Here is a 24,910-nt window from a genome sequence, read left to right as displayed (position 1 = left end):
TTGTCTAGAGTAAAGTCCGTACCTACGCGTTGTACGCAGCAGGTACGTTACATAAGTTACAATTACAAAAATTCAATAAACAACTACAAACTTTGTGCAATCTGTACCTGGATGATCGTATTATCACGATTGTTTATAGTACGAGTTTTTAATTTTTGTTTTCGAAACTTCTTCCCTCAAATAAGAGACATTTTCAATTTATGCAAATTATTTCAAAAAATGGTAATATTTTTTTAAATATGTATATATATATTTATATATATATACACATATACATCAATTAAAGTGTCACTACGTGCACCGTTGATCGCATGACAATAAAGTTAGTAGGATGATAGGGCATTTGCAACAGGCACAGATAGCGACCGTGCTGTGAGATCAATGCTGTTGTAAAGCAGCAGCAGCAGCAGCAGGAGCAGCAGCAGCAGCTAGCAAATTAATTATCTTAAACTTAAACTCTAATTAAAAAGTATAAGTGAGTAAGTAAGTTAAGTAAGTAAGTACGTAATTAAATGTTGGAAGCGCATTAAAATTTTAGTCAGTATAATGACAAAAACATATTATCACACGATTTCTTTTTAAATATCAACATCAATTAATTAACACAGTCAGGCATAAAGAAATTTGTCAACACTCTTTTTATCCTTTACTACTACCACTACCACTACTACTATTATCATTATTATTATTATTATCATTATCATTATTATGACTATTTTTTTGTCGAACTAAAAACAAATCGTTAAAGTTAGTGCTTAGTAAATGAAACAATATTACATTTCATTTTCACATGTCCGGAAGCAGTTGCTTATATTTATAAGCTCGCGTTGTGCTATCTTATTCAAATCGTGGAAGGAAACAGTGATCAGAATCACCGTTAAAAAAAAAAAATAATAATAATAAAAAAAAAAAAATTAAAAATAAAAAGAACCAAAGAATGAAAATAAAAGTAATCAAATAATGATAAATTAAGTACTTGTGAAATATCATGAGAAAAATTACAATTATTAAGACCCGTCAATGATAAGAGTACTGACTGGATCCGGAGCGATATATTATCAGTTGAATTCTCTGCGTGTTTGAACTAAAAAATTATTTTTTACGACACAAGTGATGATAATAATAATGTAGTATTTAGGTACATTGTTGCAATCCTTGTAAATCCTGTGTTGGAGGGGAGGGGGGATACGTATCTGTATTTTACATATCATCAACTAAGTATAACCATTACTTTAATTAAATAATAAAATTGAATCAGTTTTTTCATTATTTCTATATAACGCGCCCCTTGTGCAGAGACAATTTCTGCTGACAATGAGTTAAGTTCCAAAGTAAACAAAAAATTTTCTCACTTCAAGAATATTATAGTCGTATACGTATATATGTACACATACATATATACCTTTGCATGTGACTCAGAAACTTACATGTATTATGTTACATACATATTAGGAAAGATTATTTCTGAATCGGATTAGAAATTAACATTAACAACCTTTTCTTACGGTGCTTTACTGTGCCGTGCAAATGCCCAAGTGTTTCATTAACGCTTTTTTAAATTTGTTTTTTCATCAAATTCCTATGTATATACATGAGGGTAATAATACCGCTGGACAATGAATAATAGATACATATCAAACTATTAAAATAGGCATCTGGATTTCATCATTTGGCAATAATTAATTTATGGATTTAACGATCGGTATTATAAAGAGACCATCAAGGCTCGGTAATAGCTTCTTTGAAGTTTCCTCAAGACTTGATTCGCTCTAATCAACTCTGGTCCGACAGTGAAAGGGAAGCGTAGCACTAAGCATGACGTAACTAAGCGTGAAAGGAGGTTTCTGGCTCAGGCCTAACGTAAGTTGACCAATTGTAACGATCTGTACAAATGTGAACACAAATTTTAATACACCTTTCTAAGTAAACACATCATTTATTAAATATGGTAATAGAAACTTTGTATTAATCATGTTTATCAAGAGGCAATATTTCACAAGACATTCTACAGCGAATAACATGAAACTATATTGCTAACGTGAATCGCATTGGTAGCTCCTTAAAAAGTGAATATTAGTTAATCGAATAGGAACAAATATCATTTGAAATTTTAACGCTTGTTATTTCTTCAGTTTTGACAGTTCGTCAGCTTCCTGTAGCCCACCGAATTTTCCAAACTTTTATATTTTCACAGGGAACACCGAATCTATTAGCAGGGCTGGTAGTGGCTACGCCATTTTCAACAGTTAGAAGTATCAATAATTTGTTTAGACTAAAAACCAAAACGACCAGATTTCTTGTATTTTAATCACAAGTATAAAAAACGAACTACCACACCGAGTCTTCCTTGTTCTTAAAACCCAACTCAGCACGACAGGAGAAATTATATATTTTCGTTACCGATTTTAGTTAGTGAATCAATTAGTGCAAGTGAAACTTCAAAAGATGTCATATTTTCTAAACGTTATTCAGTTTCTCGGTTTACTATGTAGTTTAATTTTGATCAGTGGACCGAACGCATTTCCGCATATTCTGATGGGTCATATTTGCCTGAACGAAGATTTTCATGCACATATATTTATTGAGAGTAAATGGTGAAAGTGTTATTGCTAAATAAAGCTGAAAGTAACGTGAAAAACTCTTCATCTAAGTATACACCGGCTAAGTTTAAATTTTCTGTTTATACCGGACAAGTTCTACAAGGAAAGGTACTTCAAGATTTTCAAATTTCCGACGCCTTCTAATCAGTTAAAAGAAATATTCAAGTTCCCTTGCACCTCTATAATCAATAAAATTTTAATATTTTACATTACTCACACATTCAATAATATTATCAATATGTGACAAATGCATAAAATTATTGGTACAATACCAACCTTTGAATAAACCGAATGAAAAATTTATACATCACTCAACTTTTAAAGTTTGGCGTAACTTGGACCTAATTTATCACTAGATTGTTCATGAAAAAAAGTGACGACTAATCATCCGATACCAGCCCTGCAATGGCATTATTTTTTTTTTTTTATTTACAAATATTAGAATTACTTTAACCAAACGAGCATCATCGGCGAATAATACAATTGAAATTTAAGATGCGGTCAAATGAAATAAACATTCAACAAACGAAAATTTGTGTCCACAACGGTATGTATAGTAAATCCTCCCCGCAACACTTTTCGCTGTTTAAACAATAAATAATGAATAAATTAAATGTCATGAGAGTGCTTTATATATACAAGTGAGATAATGTGTATATATGGCGATGATGGGTGCTATGATATATCCAAACTGGCTTCCCATTTTGACGTAGAATATCATCAAACAAAAAAGTTGCATTTTTAACGTCTTGACGTTAGTTCTGAAGAAAACAATTTCGAACCCCGCAATGCAAATAAAAAATCAACACAACACCAATAAACAATTCGCGAAATCATCAACAGAAAACCAAGATTTTCGCCTTTCAAGTTTTAATTCACCTAGTTTACTCATTATTTCTCGTCGCGTCCGCCTGAAATTTTATAAAATTCTCCGTAACCAGAACAACAATAGTCGAATCTAATCTTTCAATAAATCAGATACCGAAACAATTATAGAAATTCATATCGTGTAATCTACAGAGAGTTCTACCCAAGGACCAAAAAGAATAAACTTCAGTGCCCCGTTCCTTCAATTTTATCTTTTACTGGTCAAACCTCATTATTGAATGCTTTAAATAGGTAGCAACAAACTGCACTTTATTTTTTATGGTTTTTTTTTTATACCTTCATCTTTGTGATTGCAATCAATGTTCATGTGATTTTAATGGCTTATTATACTGATGACAATAAATACAATTTTAGGGTGGACTAGTTTCAGGTTACGACTTAAATGAGAGTCAACGTCCTCACGAGCCATTATAAGATTATGAATACGCTGTGCGAAGGTTGCGAAAAAGTTTTCAAAGCAATTTTTCTAAATCGCCGTTGGTACTGTGGCCTTAAGTTTACTTTTTCATTTGATCATTTGCATTATGTTATTATTGTTATTCAAAAGTGGTTGGATTCACGGAATTTGATGATTCGATTTGTTTACACTACAAATTTCACTCTCTTTCAAATTGGAATTTGTTTTAATTTAAAAAATATATAGCAGTCTTTACGTTACAGATGAATGGACTAAATCGCAATTTATCTCGACAATTAGGTAATCTTTTTAATAACAAACTTCGGAACAGCGTATGTAAACAGTGTGGATATAAAACGCCAATTCATTCAGGTAAGTTCCGTTTCAAATGTCACGCGTACACTTACGTCGTATTGACAACGATCCGACGGTCTGTACAAATCATGTTTCAGGATAACTCCGGCAAATAAAAGAAAATTGAGGTTTACGAGCTCGACTTTGATCGCATAATACTAAAAAAAAATTCCAATTTCAAATAAGTAATTTACATTTTGCCTAAGAAATTAAATAACAGAGAAAATGCCAATATCCCTTGTTAGAACAATTGAAAAATAACGTGTAAAATGAAGTATTCATTTCCACATAGAAAAAAATCTGTTTTAGCTGAATTTAACCCAAAACATGTTTGACGTTGGCTGGTCAAGTTTATTATTGGACTCTGACTTTGTGGGGCTATGATTTTGAAGGCGAATAAGAGGACCTCAAGCCTCCGTGGACGCGACCAAAGAACCTTTCGGCGTATATGCGGTAGCGTTTGGATCCAGATTGGATACGGTGCATCCCGGAAAGGGATTTTCATTCCCGCGTATTTTATTACCTCCAACTCGTACTTCGTTATTCAAGCGAAGCTTCGACGTGGCCGAACTCGGTGCTGGACCAGGACCGAACGAATCTTGAGGCATAACTGCCAAATCTTGTGCAATCTTGGCTTTCAACGTCTCGATTTCCTTCTCCTGTGTTCTTATCAAACCTAATAAAGAGAAAAATCGTGTAATCACCATGGCGATTTTATTTTCAGCATGTCTACTGCAATTGAGAATTTAGATTCTAGGAGTCTCCAGAACAATTCTCTAAAATAAATTTACATACCTGAATTATACTTTTAGTAAGAAGGCCGCATATTACCAATGAAACATCACAATTTTCAATCAAAACTCAAAAATAAAAATTTTCCGGGATAAACCGAATTATTTAAGTGCTTTTCCACCATTTAAAGAGCAATTTTTATATTCCAGGATAATTCCAGGATTTAATGATATTTAAGAAGCAGTAGACACCCTGTATTTTGCTTTGTAAAATGAATCGATGTTCAATTACTTACTCTCTCTGATTTCCAGCTGACGCTTTGCTTCCCCAAGGGCTGAGAAAAGGTCGAGTTTGATTCGCGTTTCGGCGCTGAGGCTATTTTCAAGATGAGCATTCTTATCCTGCAGAGCACTAAATGCTCCAAGCAGGATTTCGGTCTCACCATGGCTTTCCTTACATCGTGCAACATCCTTCTCAAGTGCAGCGTACCTGTGATTAGAAATTATCAAGGAAAATTTTAATCCTGAAGCAGTCTTTGGATTTTTGAAATATTACCATCGAAATAAAACTTCAAGAAAATACCGAACGTACGTCAACTGGTATTTAAATCAGCTATTCACAACCTTCCTTGTAATTGAATAACAAAAAACTCAAATTAGATACAACTGAAAATTACGTGTTACGAAAAATCATATCTTCTGGTATCCAATACTAAAATTAATTACTAGAAATAAGGAATTTTCAAAAAGAATATGTTAATTTTTAAACATCCAGTAGGTCGTATCTACTGCAGCATACCTTTCGTCTTTTGCTTTGAGTTCTCGACGCAGGCTCTTCAGATCCTGTTCCATTTGTGCTCTTCGAGATTTACAAGCGTCCGTACACTCTTGCCTTACAGGTGGCGGCGGTGGTGGAATGGAGCTTCGAGCTTCCTCTGCCACACGACGTGCCCGTCTTTCTGCAGCCAAAGACGCTTCGCAGGTACTCCGCTGCCTTCTCTCCTCTGTTATTCGTCTTTCCAAAGACGACATGGTCTGTTTATCTAATTGACGCGCTGTCACCAGCCCGTGTAATCTGACAATATCAAATCATTTGAAATTATAATGTATAATTATAACTGATATATGTCTTAAAAACATTCGGTAATACATTATATTGAAGAGATTTGTGTTTTGTTCAAATATAAAACTATGGAATGAATTAAAGAACTGCTCAGAAAAAATACCAGGATTTGAAATTTGATTCTGAAGTGAATTTGGTTAACTATTTTTAATTTTTCTAGACAAGGAACGAAAAAGGGTTTTCTATAGACTTGTCATCCTTACTTATTCTGCAGCTGATCGTTATCGTGCTGCAGCTGCTGAATGTCACCTTTGGCTTGTCGCTCCCCAGTGACTAGCGTACTGATCTGCAAACGCAACTCCTGTTCGACCTGCCGACTTGACTGGAGGTCTGATTTTAGTCGTTTGATGTCAGCCTCGAGCCTGCGACACACCAGTAACCTATTTCATTGACAATAAGTTAAAATCGTAAATAATAAAAATAGCAAGGAGATTCATGAGTTTATAAAACTTTTGAGGTAACTTGATTTTTACACTATTCAAGGCGCTGCTGACCTGGCTTGTAAATATATATTTTGTGACATCATAAGCACTTACAGCGCTACTGGATGTTCAACGTTGGACTAAGGCTGTTGATTTCATTGATCTGTTCCGATAGATATGACCAATGATATCACTTACAAGTCGAAGCAGGCTTTTTGTGAATCATGAACAAGCTCTTGTCACCTGAAAATTTCCTCGTCAAACTGTGCCATATTTATGTAAAGCTAACTGATGAAATAGTTTTTCTCCGATTATGTGTGTGCTTTTACGTCTCTAAATCCCTGTCGGAAGTGAAAGAAATTCTGAAATCGTAGAAGCGATGAATATTCGACAAGTCGATTCCAATCGGCCATGTTTGATATAACGTGATTTTACTTATTCCATCATTATTCACAATAAATATTATCAGTGATCTACGTTAGCAATGACTGAGTTAAGGACGCACACTTTTATTCAAGCTACAATTTAACAATTTTCCTAGTCAGATTCGCACCCCCTTTCTCGCACAGTTCGACGAGAAAATTTCCCCGCTTCAGACGTCCAAAAATATATTAATGATCGGCCAGGTCAACGGCACCTGAAACTACCAAACACAAAGAACTCCGAAATAAGGTCACAAACCTCTGACAATATTCATCTTGCTGTTTTTGTTGCTCTGCTACTGTTTCGACTGTCGATTTAGCTTGTCGGCCTTTTCGCTCTCGTTGACCATTTACCGTCGTCGAAGAGTCTCGGCTCTCTTTAACGTTATTCCACTTTCCTCCGGCAGATCCATTGGACTGTATTTTAACAGAGGTGTGCGCAGAACCTCCCCCTTTCACTGATTTATCCTTTTCTACTTCGTTTATGTCAAAGTCGTTCACAGAGCTGAATTTCAGAACAGAGACTGGTCTGAGAAAAGACGCTATTCTAAAAATTGTTTTTTCGTCTCCTTGAAACGCTTTTACCTTGGAGATTTTACATTGCAAAATAAATATGTAGAGCATTTGACCAATATCATATTCATATAAAACCTGTGAAAAATGTATGCTGTTCTTATTTTAACAGTATTTTTCAGCACTGCATTACCTACATAGGACATTAATTAATACTTTGTGGTATTATTAGTATGAAAATTAATATTAAAACAAGAATAGCTCTTTCATTGCAAAGTTCTGGACATGTAGAGAAAAATTTCGTTGCAATGATCTGTTCAAATATCCTGCAGACATCCTAGCGTTCATTCTCATGTTTCAAACTGCGCCGATACCATAAAACTGGATTAACCAATATAATAATTCCGCTTACCCAACCCTCTCAATAAATTGTAGGTCGTTGTGAGGCACTGTGGTTCCATTACTGTGTGCAAACTTCTTATCACTTTTGTCATTCTGTGAAACATTTGTTGCATTCTGTTTGTTTTGTTGCTCGTCCTGTTTGTTATCCCCTTTGTCAAGTGACTTTCTGTGACTGTTTTTGGTGGCAGCATTTTGTGCTTGTGACGCGCTTTGCGTGCCACTGTGTTGTACTCCACCATTTTGTATGCTCGCTTCTGTAGTTACGCTACAACCTCCTGTGAACAAATTCACCATAATTAAATAGATTTCAAGAAATTACGAGAGGCAGGATCAATTCTATTATTTAAAAAACATAAAAATTATCATTATTAATCAAAGGTGAAGTGCAACTTGTGCTATAAATTATTATTCTATCCCAAGTAAGACAAAAAATATCAACGATCAGTGAAGAGTAATGCCAATTTTTATCACATGGTAGTTTATAAACGATTCACCCTTGCTAAACTTCTAATAAACCTGTCAATATTACATTTGCGGAATGAAAGTCTTTGAAGTTGCCTGTACGATTGGAAAAAGATAAAGACAAATGTAAGATTTTGAAATTCAAAGATGATAAAGATAAGAAATTAGTCCAGTTAGCATAGAATTCCCCATATATATTCAAACTACCTCTACTCTTCTCAGGACTTGTGTTGTACTGTGGATTGTGCCTGTGCAACTGTGACTTTGTGTGTTGCTCCTGAGGGGCAGAGGCTAACTGTGTTTGCAATTGAGCCTGTGGCTGAAGCTGCTGCATAGTCGCAGCCTGCTGTTCAACGGGCAGTGCTTGCTGTAGCAGCTGAAGGTAAAACTCGTTTTCCTTAGCTACATCTTTTTGTTTTCTCTGAAACGGTGAGATGGTTAATTAACGTCATCTCCTATTGTGCCATATATGAATTTTTTTTTTTCAACTAGTAGAAAACGAAACAACAGTAACTTCACATCACCTGTCTCATTCTGTAGCCCACGTAGCTTTTGAAACCAAAGCCTAATGTGACTACAGGATAGCCAATGCTGAAAGTGATAAAAACTTGATTAACATCGGCAGATTTAAATAATTAAAACCGCATTCTTAGAAAGAAGTTACTTCTTTTTTTTTTTGTAAGCAGGACAAGTTATTCACGTTTATAACTATAAACCGTTCATTATAGAATGATTTTTTTTTTCGATTTTCAGTTTCTACATTGATTAGCAAGTAGCTAATTGATTAGATTCAATATATGTTTAATTTTTCTTGTCTCACGCTTCCAATATTTACTTTGACAATTAAACTATCAATAACTCTGACTCCACTTGTGTTGTACTGTGGATTGTGCCTGTGCAACTGTGACTTTGTGTGTTGCTTCTGAGGGGCAGAGGCTAACTGTGTTTGAGTAAAGGGGTCATTTCTTAAGCATTAATTTAAATGGTAGTATTTCATGAACTCGTCTTACCAGAGTAGTTTACCGGTCTACTGGGATATAATTGTTTGAAAATTGTATTGCAACAAAACTAAAAGCGATTAGTGTAAGCTAAAAACTAAGTTGTTTGACAAAAATGTTTTTAATCTCCTAGAAGTATTCTATACTGATCGCGTTCTAAACTAAGTAAAAAATAATGGAGTACAATTTTGTCCTTAAATGTGTGAATAACAACATTAACCATATAAAAACTATAGAAATTAAATTAGCTTCAGAATCTGCGTTCCATTTTACTTTATCTATAAATGAAAGGCGAAGTGAAATCCTTTCCAATAAATAAGATGGAACATGTAATCTTAAGCATTAAATTCGAGTAGAATGATACTATCAGATAAATCTACATAAAATTATAATTTGATGTAATATAAAGTTTATGCCCGTAGTTGCAAACCGAATTTGATTACCGGAATTAAAAATACGTTACAATATATTTCCCAGCATGCCAAAATTACTGACATCTGCCGTGACGTGGCTACTCAAAGGTTGTCAAAAAAATTATTTCTTCTCACATCGCAACTCGGATGTCAATACGTAAGTTACTGTCTTAAAATTAATTGATCGAAATATGAATACCAATGTGCAGCAAAGGGCCTACAGAGATCCAGATGAAACGGCATGTGGCGCAGATCACGTAACCGTACTGCTGCCTCTATGTAAAGGAACAGGAGCCACAGCATCACCGTTGGCAGGCAAACACCTTTATCTAAATGGTATTTTCATTTGTTAGAATGGTACTGATTCGTTAATTTACATTGTAAATAAATAAATGGATTGACGTACCTGTATGCCAGACGTATTGTACCCAAACATACGTGCTAGCGGCAAAGAAGAGCCAGTGCACAGGGATGAAGAAGAAGCAAATCATATCTGACGTTAGGGCGATGCAAATAAAAAAGACGGAGAAGGCCTGTGAAGCAAAAAAACGTTAGTTCAAAGACCTGTTAATCGTCCATTGAAAGTTAAAAAACCTCTGAATTCAAGGCTATGTTGTGTTAATATTTGTGTTTTGCAATCTTGTCAAATGGTACATAAATTGTATGTAAAAAAAACAATCGAAATAGGTTTGTAGATAAATTCAAAACCGGTATAAAGACTAGAGGATGATAAAAAACACAAGTTAATATTATCGCTGATACTGAGGTACTTACCAAGCCTTGGTATTTGAAAGAATCGTAAACGCTTCGAAGGAGAAGCCAGAATGGCCAGAGGAATTCAAATCTGAACTCTAGAATGAAGTCTGCCAAAATCACCATCGCCCATAGCAGGAGAAACTTCAAGTAAAGCAGCGTACTGTAATAGTAAGATAAAAAATTTTAAGCGATGCGAGCTCATTTTTTGTTCCCTGTATTCTTGGTCTATTTGGAGTTTCTTAAATAGTGGGGGGATAAAATTTGGTACAGATTTGGACGAAAGTAAAAAAAATGCAGAAAACGTTATTGAAACATGAAAATTTATACGCTTCTACATGTTTTGATGTGATTTTCCGTTTCTGCTATCCTCATCTATACGCAGTTTTAACCAGGGAGAACGTCAAGTAGGACTGGTGGTATAAATATCTGTTTTGTTTTTTTCTCTTCCGTAATTGGAAACTCTTAGATCGTGATGAAAGAGTAGGTCTGGGGGCGAAATATTGCGGGGTTCAAGTGAATTGGTGCAACGGGGCGAAGGGATGAGTGAAAAATAAACCTCGATATATATGATGAGGTTTTTGGTTATTTTTAAGATCAGCCATTGTGATGCACACATATGGCGACCAGCAGGAACGTTTACCTTCCGTAAATTCCTTCCGTAATTTTGTTTCGTTTCAAGGGCCTCCGAAGCTTGCCGCACTCGGCATTTCTTCTCTTCATATTCCCCGACACTTTCACCACTACGATAAAAACTTATTTGCCTTGTCAACAGAAGGAAAATGTGTTAAATCCTTCGTAAATACGTATTCCTATGAAGCTTCCTAACTCTATCAATCTCTTTTGTTGTCATTCGTCTGTGGATAGATTATTCGAGGACTCGCAGCGGCACGTCGTGCGTCTGATTGGTCCATTCCGAGACATGGCGGTTAATCAACTTTTAACGATCTTCGTTAACAAAATCTTACTATTATTTTTCAAACAATTTAAACACGTGCCATCATCCTAACGCGCTCATTTCTCTTCACTTAAAAACTATTCCGGGTTCAAGCCTTTATCGATCGCAGACGTCATGGGCACATACTTGTGTATACATCCACCAACCATTGAGGTAACGAAAAGCAACGAGAAGTGCGCTGATATCGGTCGCTCGACCATGAACTAGACATGCGCCAAGATTGCTATCTTGGACAATTTCGGTCGATACGAGATCCCTTTTTTATCGTTCGAGTATCATCGACATTCCCCCGATTTTTTTAAATTCTGTGACATCTTGACATTGCATTGTATTTTTTTTAAAGAAAGTCTTTCAAATGTCTTAAGCATGAGTGTATATCAATAATATTCATTAACGCCTTAAGCTTCCAGCTAAATTGTTTTCGATCCTAAACAAAATTCGAGTTCGATTCTATAAGAATTATGTTATGTTTCGTATCGAAAATAAGTTAGCCGGAAGTGTACGGCATTAATGATTGTTCCTGTACAAGAAAACCGTTCTTATTAGAGCGACCGGTGGTGACAGTTTGGGGTGATCCAACACTTAACAGCTTATTACAAAGCGTATCTAATTTTACTCGTCCTGAATTTCATCCGCCGTGATAGCTCCAGTCTAGGACTATTACAATTGACGAAGCTTAGGAAAAATACATCCCGATTGGCTAAATAATAAGCTCTTGAGTGTTGGATCGTCCCAACTGACATAAATTGATTCTGGCTCCTTCGATATCCCTAGTAATTTTACTAGGAGCAGGTAAAAATCCTGAGGCGCGCGGATGGTAGTGCCAATGGTGCTCATTAAAAACCATGGGTCGTAGTTTTAATAGGGATGTCGAAGTGATCAGAATCAATCTAAGTGTCTGAACATACCTCCATATTTTTTGCCAGTAAAATAGATTCCCGATTAACCTGGGCTATTTGTCCGTGGAGTTTATGAACCGTGTTTCCGGCCATGGATTGCGGCGGGTTCCTTGAAGTACGCCTTAGGGACGTAGTTTCGTTCGTCCCGCATACAAACATGTACATTTAATTGCTTGTTGTAAGGCGTATCACGATGGCAATTTGGCGGTTTTTAATGGAGTTCGCGACATGAAAACGTCAGTACTCAGTCTTATTTGGATTTATACATCGTGCGCTACCAACAAATGGTCACTTTTACGTATAATGACATGACTAGATGAAGAATAGCTTCACGAATTATTCATTGTAGAATGTGCTATAGACACATTCCGCATTAATGGAAACCCAGGAATTTCTTGACTTTTTTTGTTTACTCGCGAGTTTGACACAAGCAGAAGATAATACTTTATCCGTTGTCAGCCCAAAAATCCTATGCTCCTGTTATTTAATTATCCACTTTAATTATATTTATTTGAATTTTGTACATAACCTAAATGTAACCGTTATAGGTATATAATTACAGACCTTAGGAACTAATCGATGGATGAAGAAAATCATCAATTTTAAAAACCACAATATTTATTAGTATAATTCAATATCTTAGATAGCAAACTACAAAATAATATAAACGAGTGGTGACATCTTAGTTGCATTCAAAAATGATAAGGCATATTTTAGAGTGAAAAATATTTTCTCTTGATGTATAGTTATGAAAAATATATCTCGTTGTGAACGTTCATTCACAGCCATCAAGATGCTAGATAAAAAATGTATTTGAATTAAGATATTCTCCTGCCCAATTCTGCTTGAGGAACGCTCATAAAGATGGTAATTAGGTAATTAAACTACTGTCCTCCCGAACCACGAGACGTAAACAGGCACCGCGGTAATATTCTGATCGTGTGATCTTTTTTTCTCTTTTCTCTCTTTTCCCCCTTCGCCGTCCTGGTCATCACATATCCATTTCAAATTGCTCCGGAGTTTCGTCGATCACTGGAATATCTGAAATAATGAAAATAGATTATGAGGAAAGGAAAATTTCCCAAATTATAACAAAATATTTTCTGAGGTAATAGTGCACGAAAAATAATTCTTCACAACCAAAACTATTTGATGGAATGAAAATATTTTCTTCTACCGACCAAACAATTCTTTTTTGGACTATAAACAAGTGGCATATGTGTCCAAAACTCTTGCAAGAATCGTTAGGAAAGTTATCTTTGTCGCAACAGAAAATAAAAGAAGTGATAATCTTACAGATTATGATTTACTGATATAGACCAAAAAATACATTTGGGTAGTACAAATTAGCGCGAAGATAAAAATAAAAAAAAAAAATAAAAAAAATACCGACGTATCTCTAGTACTATTGACGAATTGATGCATAAAAAAATAGATTTTGATCTGTTCGAAGTGTGATTTACTTTGTCTTTAGTCTAAAAATCTATGTCTACATACCTTTCATCGGTGGACTAGGTATGGTCGGAACCGCTAGCGTACCCTTCAAAAGATCGGCCGGAATCGCTGGTATATTCCGCGGTGGAGTTCTTGAAATAGGCGAATTCCTCAAGTTCATTAAGAATGCTCGCTCATAAACAATGCGGGTACCTGCAGCAGATTGACAACACTTTTATACGTATCAAAGATAATAGAAGACACGCACTGAAATTTCAGTTCGCCGAGAAAGACACTACAGACTCTCCCTAACTTCCTGACCTCGAAGCGGCGATGATCGATCTTTTTTATAAATCGTAAAGTCAGAGTCCAATTTTCACCTAACCTGATAGCTACGTGTGATTGTGTTAAAGTTGTTGTGGTTTTATTTTTAAAATATTGTTATGAATCGTTTAAAATGGGACACCCCGTATATCTACTTTGTCGACAAAACAATTCGGGCAATTGAGCCGGAATCACGATGAGCTAGTTCTCAATAAGTAATTCTCGTGATCGTAGTTATTATAGTATAGTATAGGCACACTATAAGTAAGACCTGGTCATTATTAGACAATCAGTGTGGCCAGTTGAAGCCTAGTGTAGCTATATTAAGTTATAGTTTAAATATTCCATCAAAATCTTTGTACAAGAAGATTAGAAATCTGGCCAACTGAATCTCTTCAATCTCTCGTATGCTAAATTTTGAGAAACAAAAGATAGAAATTGCAAGTTATACTCGATTCAAATAAGGTTCAATTATACATAGTGAACTTATTTAGACCAAAGAATTTCCAGTTGAATTCGTTGAAAATTTATTGTCTCGTATAAATCTACTATACATTGAATGAGACTCCACTTAAATAAGAGAAGGTGCAATTGAATTAACTGAAACTAAATAATATTGAGTTTCCATGATTATATCAATCAGTGGGGGATAAGTAACTGCAAAATCTCTAATACAGGGAATTGGAAGGAAATTCTAGACACGTGGGTAAATTTTTTATAAAATTTTTTTTTAACATCGCACCACAAAAAAGATTCCTCGCTCAATTAATTAATTGTTAATTCTATTAATTGTTTTTTTTTTTAACTGTACGAAGAACTTTGGCAGTCACTTTGAGGAATGAAACCAAGAGTGCAAGTTGTTTCGTGACCTTCTGAGCTCGTTGACATACATAAATATGTGTGTATACAGCTGTATCTTATAGCTAGGTTGGAAAGATCAGGCGTTTGTACAACGTTGAATATTTTTACCTGGAAATAATTCAACCCGATCCGTTCACCATTCTGACAATATATTATTTATAACGAAAGAGAATTATTGAACGAATGGGGAAAATTAAAAAACATTCGAACAAAGAAGTGAGCCATTGTACCTATTAATGACTCATTTCCGTGTAAATTGATAAGTTTCTTTTGCTTTATAATAATCGCCTCATAATCTTCCGTTCTTGAGGTTGAAAACCTTTGTCTACCGAAATCGCTTCACGGGGAGACGCCAGCGCGACATATTCGTGCAATGGGTGCGTATGGTTAATTATACACTCGCTCTAAAAGCGACAACTGATAAGCCTGTCCTAGTTTCAACGCGATTCAATTTGCCAGCATTAAATCTTTGCACACATAGTAGCATCCAGTTCAAAAACCTCAAGGGACTTCATAATTACACGATGAAATTGAAGATTATTCGATTTCGATATTCGACGACAATCGAAATATAGACAATAACAAACTCTATCCACGTCAGTGGGGCTTAACGATAAATCAGGTAAAAAAAATCAGATAGCGAATTTATCAACTGCGAGGTCGCACTTCTTTTGCGTATAAGTCTGTGGTTTAAGAAGGCACAAGCCGGTATCAAATCAAGCATTACGATTAAACCAGTCTTAAAGAAAATTTTCCGGCAGGGCTATTCAGAGCGTAGTTTTATCACAACTGTATTAATGGTCGGTTACGAAAAACAGGAACGACGATAAGTCAAGAGCCAGAGCATGTGAAATTCCAGAGTTTATATAATGGAGGAGAACGCAGATACCGTTTAGTACAGTGAACAGTACGCATGCGTCATAGATCCTACAATCTGCGTCTGTGACTGAAAACACGTAGGATTCCGGAAGCCGTTAACAAAGTAAAATCGCCATAGCACATGTCACGAAGGTTTCTCCACTTGGTTTATAAATCCGATATGAGTCATAGGTAAACAGAATGTAGAGATTTTAGCGTAATTTTCTACGGTTTCATTCTTACGTACTATATGGATCGATCAGATGTGTTTATAGTTGTACGTAAACCTTGGAAACTTTTCAGCGACAAAAATTAAAGGAATAAGCACGTAAGATTCAGGCATACAAGTTTGTTGTAAACAGTTGTTGATCGATAAATAGAAGGACGCGGGGAGGGGAGGGGCGTGGGGTTATATTCAAGGGCATTCCGACCGGCACGCGCGTGTTTCCAGCTGGGATGTATCCTATAAGGATTGAGACATAGAGGCTGCGAACAGCTGAAAGTAGTGAACTCGAGGGTAAAAAACGGACTGACCTCCTGGTGTGGTTGAGTATAGGGTGCCTCCAGGCGTCGAAGAGTAATCCGCAGGTAGTTGGTTGGGATCATTGATGAGGACTCGTTTCGATGGAATACTTTGACTCTGAGTCGCTTGCCTCGCAATGGGAGATGCCGACATATTTAACTACTTATAAATATTTTTATTGTCTCTGATTCGAATTAGTACTTATACAAACGAAATGGCAAATGCGGTTCACACAAACTTGCATTCAAATACAAAACTATACCGAATCACAGAAGCTTGGTTCGTTCGAGTTCGACGATTTTAAAAACTGTATCGTATTTTGAGGTAATATATGGTATCGCAGAAGTAGCGATGGAACAGTAACAGCGATGAGCGATCAGTTGCTCGCCGCAATCGCAACTAAAAACAAAACGCCTCGTGGCGACGAACGCGGACGGTGAACGCTATTGATAGCCGCTACTGGTTTGCTGCGCAGTGCTGCTGTTGCTTGCTGCTGCTGCTGCACGATTCAACAACAGTTTTGGATCTCGATCGCACGCTCTAAGCGGTCGGTGATCACCTTGATGATTAAACTATAATGTCTGTCTGTCGATCAATGCATCGTAATAGATTAGTAAAAAGAATAAAGAATCCGGTGTGCAGATACGACTTTACTTATTTCGAACCTTCATTTCGTCACCAGTTTTTGTTTTTATAATTTCGGTTGAATTGCGCGTTAGTCTGTCTGTATGTAGATATATTTATAGTTAATTAACAGCTGTGTAGACATCACAGTATCTTAACATTTACATACATACAACACGTGCTGTTTCACTGAAGCCGCATGTATACGGTGCAATACATAATCATTATACATCTAATATCGATATTGGGCTCGATTGATTACAGGCATCACGTTTATCACGTTTTAATCAATCCGATTATTATGACAATTATTGCGATCGAGTCTCCGAACCACGTTGACTACAATCAGTGCAGCGGACAAACGGGAATGACTGCGTAATTGAACACCGTTTTAAAATCGCCAACAACGAGTAATTGGCTTGTTTTATAGCAGAAGGCCGATAGTCGCGCAATTCGCAAAATTTTTTAGTACAGCTAAACGTATAGAAGACACATCATTTTACATACATACCTATCGCGTCCTGTGTTCGCTTCGTATTTTTCTACCTATAATACTTACATTACAGCACGTGTGGAACACAGATGTAACCGTGTAACCTTGCGAATACGACGTTTTTCCCCCTCCATTTATAACTTTGACCGTAAATATTATCACAGAATTTTTTTATCACGTAAACATCCCAGCAGCTGTAGGCAACAAATTAAATTTCTTTTATTCGAGAATTTCATAACAAATTTTCCATATAAGACATGTCATAATATTGTGATCGTAATATATGTATATACTATTACTATATAGTACGAATCTGTTTATGTTTACGATTACGTAACACACGGACATTAACACAATTACACGTTCACAGGTGGGGATATTCCTGTTGTATTCGCGTGTTATTTTATACGCGCATGCGCACAAATAAGTCTCAAAACTGCGCGGGAGCCACGAGGCGTAGCACTTGGTTTTTTGTATTTTTTTTTATTGATAGTTTGTCAAATACGTTAAAGATATGCGTATACAATTGTAAACTCGTGACATACTGGCAGATATAATGAGTCTGTGCGATAAACGATTTCCTGATTAGATTTACTAGCACGATAGGTATGTATAACACTGCAGGGAAATTCTCGCATGTCGGATATATGACGATCTACATATACATAACTGGCATACAATTTTGTTTATCTAGTATTTTGCTACTTAGAAATAGCCAGGCTTGCGAAAGATACCGGCGGTTATATATATATATATATACGATAACTAGCACGTGAGATGGCATTTACCCGCGGAACAGAGCACGACGAAAATCTACGGGAGCGACTGAAATACAACCTTTGCATTTGGTAAACAAGAGAATTCGAATAGAACTTGCTAATTATTCAGTCAACGTAAATACGAATACCGATTGATGTGTCCTTGTTTACGAATAACTATACACTCGGTATATATGTATACTCATATTACGTATCCTATCCATATTAAAATGACCACGATGAGAAAATGAATTGTAAACAACGTAAAGTAAAACCAATAAGCATACAATACATCATAAGTGTACACATTTTTACGTATTACGTTAAAATCTGTGTAAGCATGCATTTTATATTCTAAGAAACCCTTTTTTCCCCACAATATTACAAAGATAGCGGATATTGCAAAAGTGTTGGGAGAAATTACAAACCTATTTGCGGCATTGATTGGTAATCATCCCACATGGCGATGCACGTTACCTAATATATCATAAATCATACAATTTGTAAAAATTTCTTTAATCCAAAGTTGTTTGTATAAATATAATATAATCTCGTTTACTATGATTTATGCTGCTTGGTTATCCAATCGGAGAGCTTCCACTTCCTTTGGTCAAGCCCTATGATATGTGGGCGCCACTTCCGCCACAGTGTAAACATACTGGTTGGTGACTACACAAATATTATAACCACTGGACTATTGTGTCATGTGCAAAGAATGCGTGAATTGCGTATGGTGCGTTCAAGTTATTCCTACCTGTTGGGTAAGGCAGATCATCTATCTCTCTTCCTCTTTGTATCACTTCACCAAAGTGAATACAATAACTTGCTCTTGCTTAACGCCATATATATATACATATATATATATATTATGGTTTATATGTATATATTAGGGCGATTTTTTTTGAACGACTATTTTTTTTTTCGGTCCCCATCGAAAATTTTGTTCTATATGTCGAACAAAAAATGCCCTTAAAGTTACAGCCCTTAATATTAATATTAAGTACTCGACCAGGGCGTGAAAAGATTTCCCATATAAAATACACGTGAATCGAAGCGTTTTTTTCAAATCTCTACAACTCAGCGGAATTTTATGATATCACATTGGTCTTGGTTGCAAATTACGCAGAATTGAACGATCTTTGAAAGTGTCTAAAACGTCGTGAGTCCAACTTACACTGGTGAGATGGTACAGGTTACTATAGTTGATTTTTACCCAAAATTCTCCATTTTTCGCTGTTATCTCCGAAATTATCAACTTTACCAAAAAAATGTAGAGGATAACTTTGTTGGAAATTTGGTTTCCTACAAAAAAAATCCTATAGACAAAAATGCTCAGATTGATATTTCTTGAGATATCGAACTTTAACTTCTTGTCGTATAAAATTTTTATGGTTTATCGAATCAAACGTTTTAAATTATTGACATTGTATTGGAATTTGATTTTTTTCGATTCGATTCGATCCATTCGATCTATTCCATAGGAATATCAGTAATTCAAAACGTTTGATTCAATAAACCATAATGTTTATTGGTTATATTAGATTAAAACGTTTAATTCAATAGAACATAAAAATTTTATACGTTAAGTAAGTTGAATTCCGATATCTCAAGAAATATCAATCTGAGCATTTTGGTCTATAGGGTCTTTCTTGTAGGAAACCAAATTTTCAACAAAGTTATCCTTTACATTTTTTTGGTAAAGTTGATCATTTCGGAGATAACAGTGAAAATCGGAGAATTTTGGGTAAAAATCAACTATAGTGACCTGTACCATCTCACCAGTGTAAGTTGGACTCACGACGTTTTAGACACTTTCGAAGATCGTTCAATTCTGCGTAATTTGCAACCAAGACCAATGTGATATCATAAAATTCCGCTGAGTTGTAGAGATTTGAAAAAAAACGCTTCGATTCACGTGTATTTTATATGGGAAATCTTTTCACGCCCTGGGCGAGTACTTAATATTAATATTAAGGGCTCTAACTTTAAGGGCATTTTTTGTTCGACATATAGAACAAAATTTTCGATGGGGACTGAAAAAAAAAATAGTCGTTCAAAAAAAATCGCCCTAATATATATACCTATATACATATATACCATTCTTGAGTAATGCTGATAACATGAGGTATGTTACGTTGATCCGGATCCTGAAGGCGATAATAATGTTATGCTTGGAGCTTGTGGTTATTGTCCCGAGACGTAAGTGTTAGATACATGTTATGTTTTGCTATTATGTAACTTGAATTATACGCCTCGATCCAATTATCATGTATCTCAAGTATCCTATTTATTTTGCTCTTTTAGTATACTATACGTCAACATTTGAAACGTACGTTCAGCTTTGCGTAAGTACCACGTAACATTATGATGTTTTGCAGACACGTCGAGTTTATACTCATCGTCATATTAATGACGTCGAGCTCACGTGTGTGGAGGAAAAAGATCTCTGCAATTTAATTCTTTCAACTTTCCGTTCAAAATTTCGGTAGTTTCTCTCGTAATTGAAACAATTTGACAGAAAAAATAAGTCAAAAGTGTTAAATTTTGCTACGACTTTTTCGACAAGTTTCTTCAATATATCTGTATTAGTTTTTTTGTATCTGTATTAATATAGTTTTTCAGTAATGTCTACAATTTTTAGTTCCGGTTTCAGATGAGAATTTCACATCGTATTTTTATCGGAAACAGAATAGAATTCTTGCCATGTTTTAGAAATGCATATCTGCAAGATAGACGCATAATTGCAGCGCACCGAGTCAGCAGTTTGCATCTGTTGCCTTTCTTTGTGATTAACTTGAGTATATACGTACATATATGGAAATTTTGATTAGTATAAAATTAAATCATGTATGAGTCTCGACCAATAAATCAAGCGTGATATAACTGACATATGAGTTTTAATTGCCACGACTGTAAATTGTTGCAAAAAATTATACAATTCTCAACCGTACAATAAAGTATCGTTTGCTTGAGAATAACAATTCTCTGTATTCCTGTGTTGGCAAAAGTTACACTTCGATTCCTGTAAATATCCTTCTTTTTTTTATGTAAAATTTGTGGAATGAAGTTATCTGCAATCCTATGAGAACACTTTTTTTCCGCAAGATTCCACGTATGATCGTAGACGTTATAATTATGGTTTTATCAATTGTATAATAAGCGTTGCCTCTGTGGATACAAAAAATGCACGAATGCCCTACTGTATGGCCTGTATCGTAATAGTAGGTACACTGTTACGCTACTTGACTATTCTGCTGACTTATCCTGGTGTCAGTCATACGAGGAATTGCCAACTGAATAGTCGTTTGCCCATGACTGTATACGTATATATTACACACATGTATCTAAATATCTTACAATGTACCTTGCACCGCTAGTAGTTTGTAAAAGACATTTTGTTGTAGATTATTCATTTCGTATGTAACGATGGAAACCTCAATGAGATTTTTTCAACTTCTAATACTTTACGGAGGATTATCTAAGTCAAGTGATATTCGTTTGATACAACTAAATTCTGTAGTCAAATACGGCGAACACAATACTCACTTAATTCAACAAAATACTTTTGTCGGGCGAAATACTAGTGACAAAGTAGGGGGGGGGGGGGGGGGGGGGGGGGCTTGCTGGAATAATTTCAAAGTACTTATTAGAGAGGCTGGGATGAGTGCGGTGTAGGTGTAGTGGGAAATGTATAGAAATGACGTTACACAGTTTTAAAAGATACCTTATTCTTAAAAATATTGGGGAGTGAAGGTGAGGTTGCGATTTACGCTTTCCCGCAATTATCGGAAGATTGCGTCGGAGTCCTTCCTCTGAAATACAAAAACGACAGATCTTCACACCAAGTACACTTACAATTCTGGTCCAAACTAGAATTATATTTGTATATGCCGTAGTTTGGAAGAAATGAACTTTTGAACCCTTTTTTGGAATTTTGGTCGATTTCTGATCATTATTTTTGATTATAAGTCTCAAAGTCTCGTTCGGAAGTTAACGGTTCTAGTTCGGACCATAGTTACCTATCAGGAAAGAATGTGTGCCAAAGCAAAACGGAATCGTACAACTGATTCAGAAGATATCTTGCGATAATTGCGGACAAGTGTAAATCGAAATTGTTGAGGTAGTCAGGATACCTTATGATTGCTTCATCTGAAATTAAAAAACCAAAGGGATTTCTTTAGTATAACATACATAAGTTTATCTTGAATTGGAACGAAGGAATTAACAAAATATTCATTTTTGGTGAAGGTGCAATCGAAAAACTCTGATTTAAACTTTGATTTACTGTTTTTGTTTAATTACAAAATAAGTTGTAATTGAAAAAAAATCTTTTGTTCAGAAACTAGTATTCAGTACGTAAATGAAGTGTGAAAAGTTGAGGCGAAATCGGTCCGAAAGTTTTCGAGAAATTTTGACTACCGCGTGGAAACTTTTTTTTAAGGTAACTCGGGTCTCACCACTACCACTGGCTGAATATTCAATATTTTTCTATGAATATGTAGCAGAATATTCTTAGAATAATACTTAATAATGCACAATAAGTTTAAAAATATTAATAAAAACGGTACTCCGTAGAAAAAATCACAAAAATATATGTTTTTTTTGTAGTATCTCAGACTCTTGTCCCTCCTTAAAAATCTGTCGCATAGAAGCCTGAAGCCTGAACCTTGACCACCAAAACAAACCCTCAAGTATTTTAATTTCAGATTTCTGCACAGCTTTCCGCCGACCAGTATTTTAAGGGCTCTAACGGCCACAATTTTGATGCTACGGTGCCCCTTTTTTTCAAATTGAAGCTGAAATTTCACACTTTAGGACTGTACTTTTTTTATTCGTGTCCGTACATGTTCATCAATACTATACCGTACTGAAAAGTGTTAACATTTTATGGAGCTAAAGACTTGGATACCCCCTTACGAACGAATAATCAACGTCAATCATTCTGAAAATTAAAGTTTAATTTTTGCAACAATCAACATGAATTATTTATAAAATTAAAGTTCAAATTTTCCTCGACTAAAACGTTCAGCCCCAATCTTTTTAACCAAATATCTAGACCTAAAACGATCGGCTTCTCTGTTTCTGGGTATCGCTAGCTCTTCGTATCTTGGAATCTTTGCGCCATAATTACCCCCGATCAGGTTATTCTTTTTGAACATTTTGTTTAGTCGAAATGTTTCTTTTATATTTTTATTTTTGTAATGTCCTCGAAATAACATATATATCGAAATGTATTTGCATGCGCTGAATTCAGTGATATGATTATTCAGTGATTTGAAAAATAACTTATACGAAAGTTACGGCCGAAAGGTTATGGTCAAATTTTTCATCCGGGTAACAGTTTAGGAGGGAAACATTTTTGTGATGATAAAACTTTTGTTTCCTGGGATATGCCCAATCTTTTTTTTCTGTTTCGTTCTTTTTTCAATCTTCGCTTTTACGTAGATCTTTGATTCACACTACTACAACAGCCAACTGATACATTACTTACTGTGTTAAATCGCTGTAATCGATTTATGTGAAGAACGAATCTCACTCGGAATGATTGAAAAGATACTTTACACCGGCTTTGAATAGTTCAACGAAAGTCGGCATCTCAAATAGTGTGCGTTAACCGAAGATATAAGTATAGCCAGGTACAGGTACTGTCATCGGTGAACGTAGTGTGCTACCTGGTAAATTCAACTACGAGTGTCTTTAGGGGCGAAGGGATGGAAGTGCCTCCTTTGACCGCTATGTGGCGCAGCGACGTATTGCTCTCGCGATGAAAGTTTTGTGTTCACAAACTTAAATACTGTACTGACTTTTATCACGGCATCGCTTCTCGGCTCATTGAGCTAAGATCAAAGTGTAGTATCTGTTCTTATCAGCTTAATATCTGATACGCTTCCCATTGGGAAGCCAGAATATTAAACTGGTTTTTGGAAACTGGCGGAGTGTCTGGGGCTTGCTCCGGCTCTGCCGTGGGTCGACCCTACTTTGCAGTACCGTGGGGAACGGCCTATTTGGACTAAATCAAACATAAAACTGCTTCGTCGATAGGAGTATTGAAAGTTTCATCACTGCGAAGTTTATTTGAACTTCCTCGAACTGTTCAGCTGTTGCATACGCACCAATAATCGGACCAGTTCTTATCAAGTAATTAACGAATTGAACGCGGCGACAACCAAAGACGCTACTGCCGAAAAATTTCCCAAGAAGTTTAAAAATACTTGAACTGCAATTTTCTCAAATACATCTTACCTTCGATTGTTCTCAAGTCTGTACATTTTCATAAAGGTAAAAAAGTCAACTTTTTGCCAAGAGGCATACTAATTTACCTAGTAGCACGTCATAGTAATGACCTATTTTTAGGCATTTTTCGTCGGTATGTACAGTATTTCGAGCTATGTAATGTGACATTCGTTTAGGGGACGGACTTAAACAGGTACTTTTTCCTTTGTCGACGTAAGCAGCAGCAGCCAGGCGAGGGGCGCGGCGGGACGTATATTTCCGAGGTGTGGAGCTCAGTTGGGGGAGACGGTGAGGGCGAGTTAAAAACATGAGATAACACCGATAAACTTTGTATTTATTTATATAGTACGCTCTTATTTTACTTTGTCACATCGAAAGTTGATGAAATCGTTGATCGAAAGGTTGAGATTTAATTTTTTAGCCATATCTTGACAATAATGGGTTAAATATAGCAGAATAAAGCATG

At 35.7% G+C, this 24,910-nt stretch overlaps 2 protein-coding genes, 1 long non-coding RNA gene and 1 other non-coding gene across 7 annotated transcripts; 2 read left to right on the top strand and 2 right to left on the bottom strand.

The window, feature by feature from the left end:
• Positions 1-275: 275 nt before the first annotated feature.
• LOC124406186 (macoilin-1) lies at positions 276-11,605 on the bottom strand. Of its 4 annotated transcripts, XM_046881534.1 has the most exons (13): positions 11,122-11,603; positions 10,500-10,641; positions 10,132-10,258; positions 9,925-10,054; positions 8,839-8,905; positions 8,522-8,735; positions 7,863-8,127; positions 7,197-7,466; positions 6,297-6,473; positions 5,770-6,045; positions 5,267-5,460; positions 4,763-4,915; positions 276-1,883 (listed from the first exon to the last, which is right to left on the bottom strand). In XM_046881534.1, exons 1-13 carry the CDS (start codon positions 11,199-11,201, stop codon positions 1,825-1,827), a joined length of 2,154 nt encoding a protein of 717 aa, XP_046737490.1. In that variant the 5' UTR covers positions 11,202-11,603; the 3' UTR covers positions 276-1,824. The 4 variants fall into 4 exon arrangements, with proteins under 4 accessions (XP_046737490.1, XP_046737488.1, XP_046737486.1 ...); XM_046881532.1 differs by lacking the exon at positions 276-1,883 and having other exon boundaries at positions 2,786-4,915; positions 6,297-6,455; positions 11,122-11,605; XM_046881530.1 differs by lacking the exon at positions 276-1,883 and having other exon boundaries at positions 2,786-4,915; positions 11,122-11,604.
• Positions 5,779-24,209, top strand: LOC124406188. Its single transcript, XR_006929199.1, has 2 exons — positions 5,779-5,815; positions 24,053-24,209. It is a non-coding gene; the product is annotated as an uncharacterized LOC124406188 (long non-coding RNA).
• On the bottom strand, positions 12,936-16,747 carry LOC124406187 (eukaryotic translation initiation factor 4E-binding protein). The gene is made up of 3 exons (XM_046881535.1): positions 16,347-16,747; positions 13,833-13,982; positions 12,936-13,376 (listed from the first exon to the last, which is right to left on the bottom strand). The coding sequence occupies exons 1-3, from the start codon at positions 16,486-16,488 to the stop codon at positions 13,327-13,329; spliced, it is 342 nt and encodes a 113-aa protein (XP_046737491.1). The 5' UTR covers positions 16,489-16,747; the 3' UTR covers positions 12,936-13,326.
• Positions 24,027-24,220, top strand: LOC124406418. The gene has a single exon (XR_006929228.1). It is a non-coding gene; the product is annotated as a U2 spliceosomal RNA (small nuclear RNA).
• Positions 24,221-24,910: the final 690 nt, after the last annotated feature.

Source organism: Diprion similis, chromosome 5, assembly GCF_021155765.1.
Source record: "Diprion similis isolate iyDipSimi1 chromosome 5, iyDipSimi1.1, whole genome shotgun sequence".
Taxonomy (NCBI): Eukaryota; Metazoa; Arthropoda; class Insecta; order Hymenoptera; family Diprionidae; genus Diprion; species Diprion similis.
This window is presented reverse-complemented; position numbering and strand designations above follow the sequence as displayed.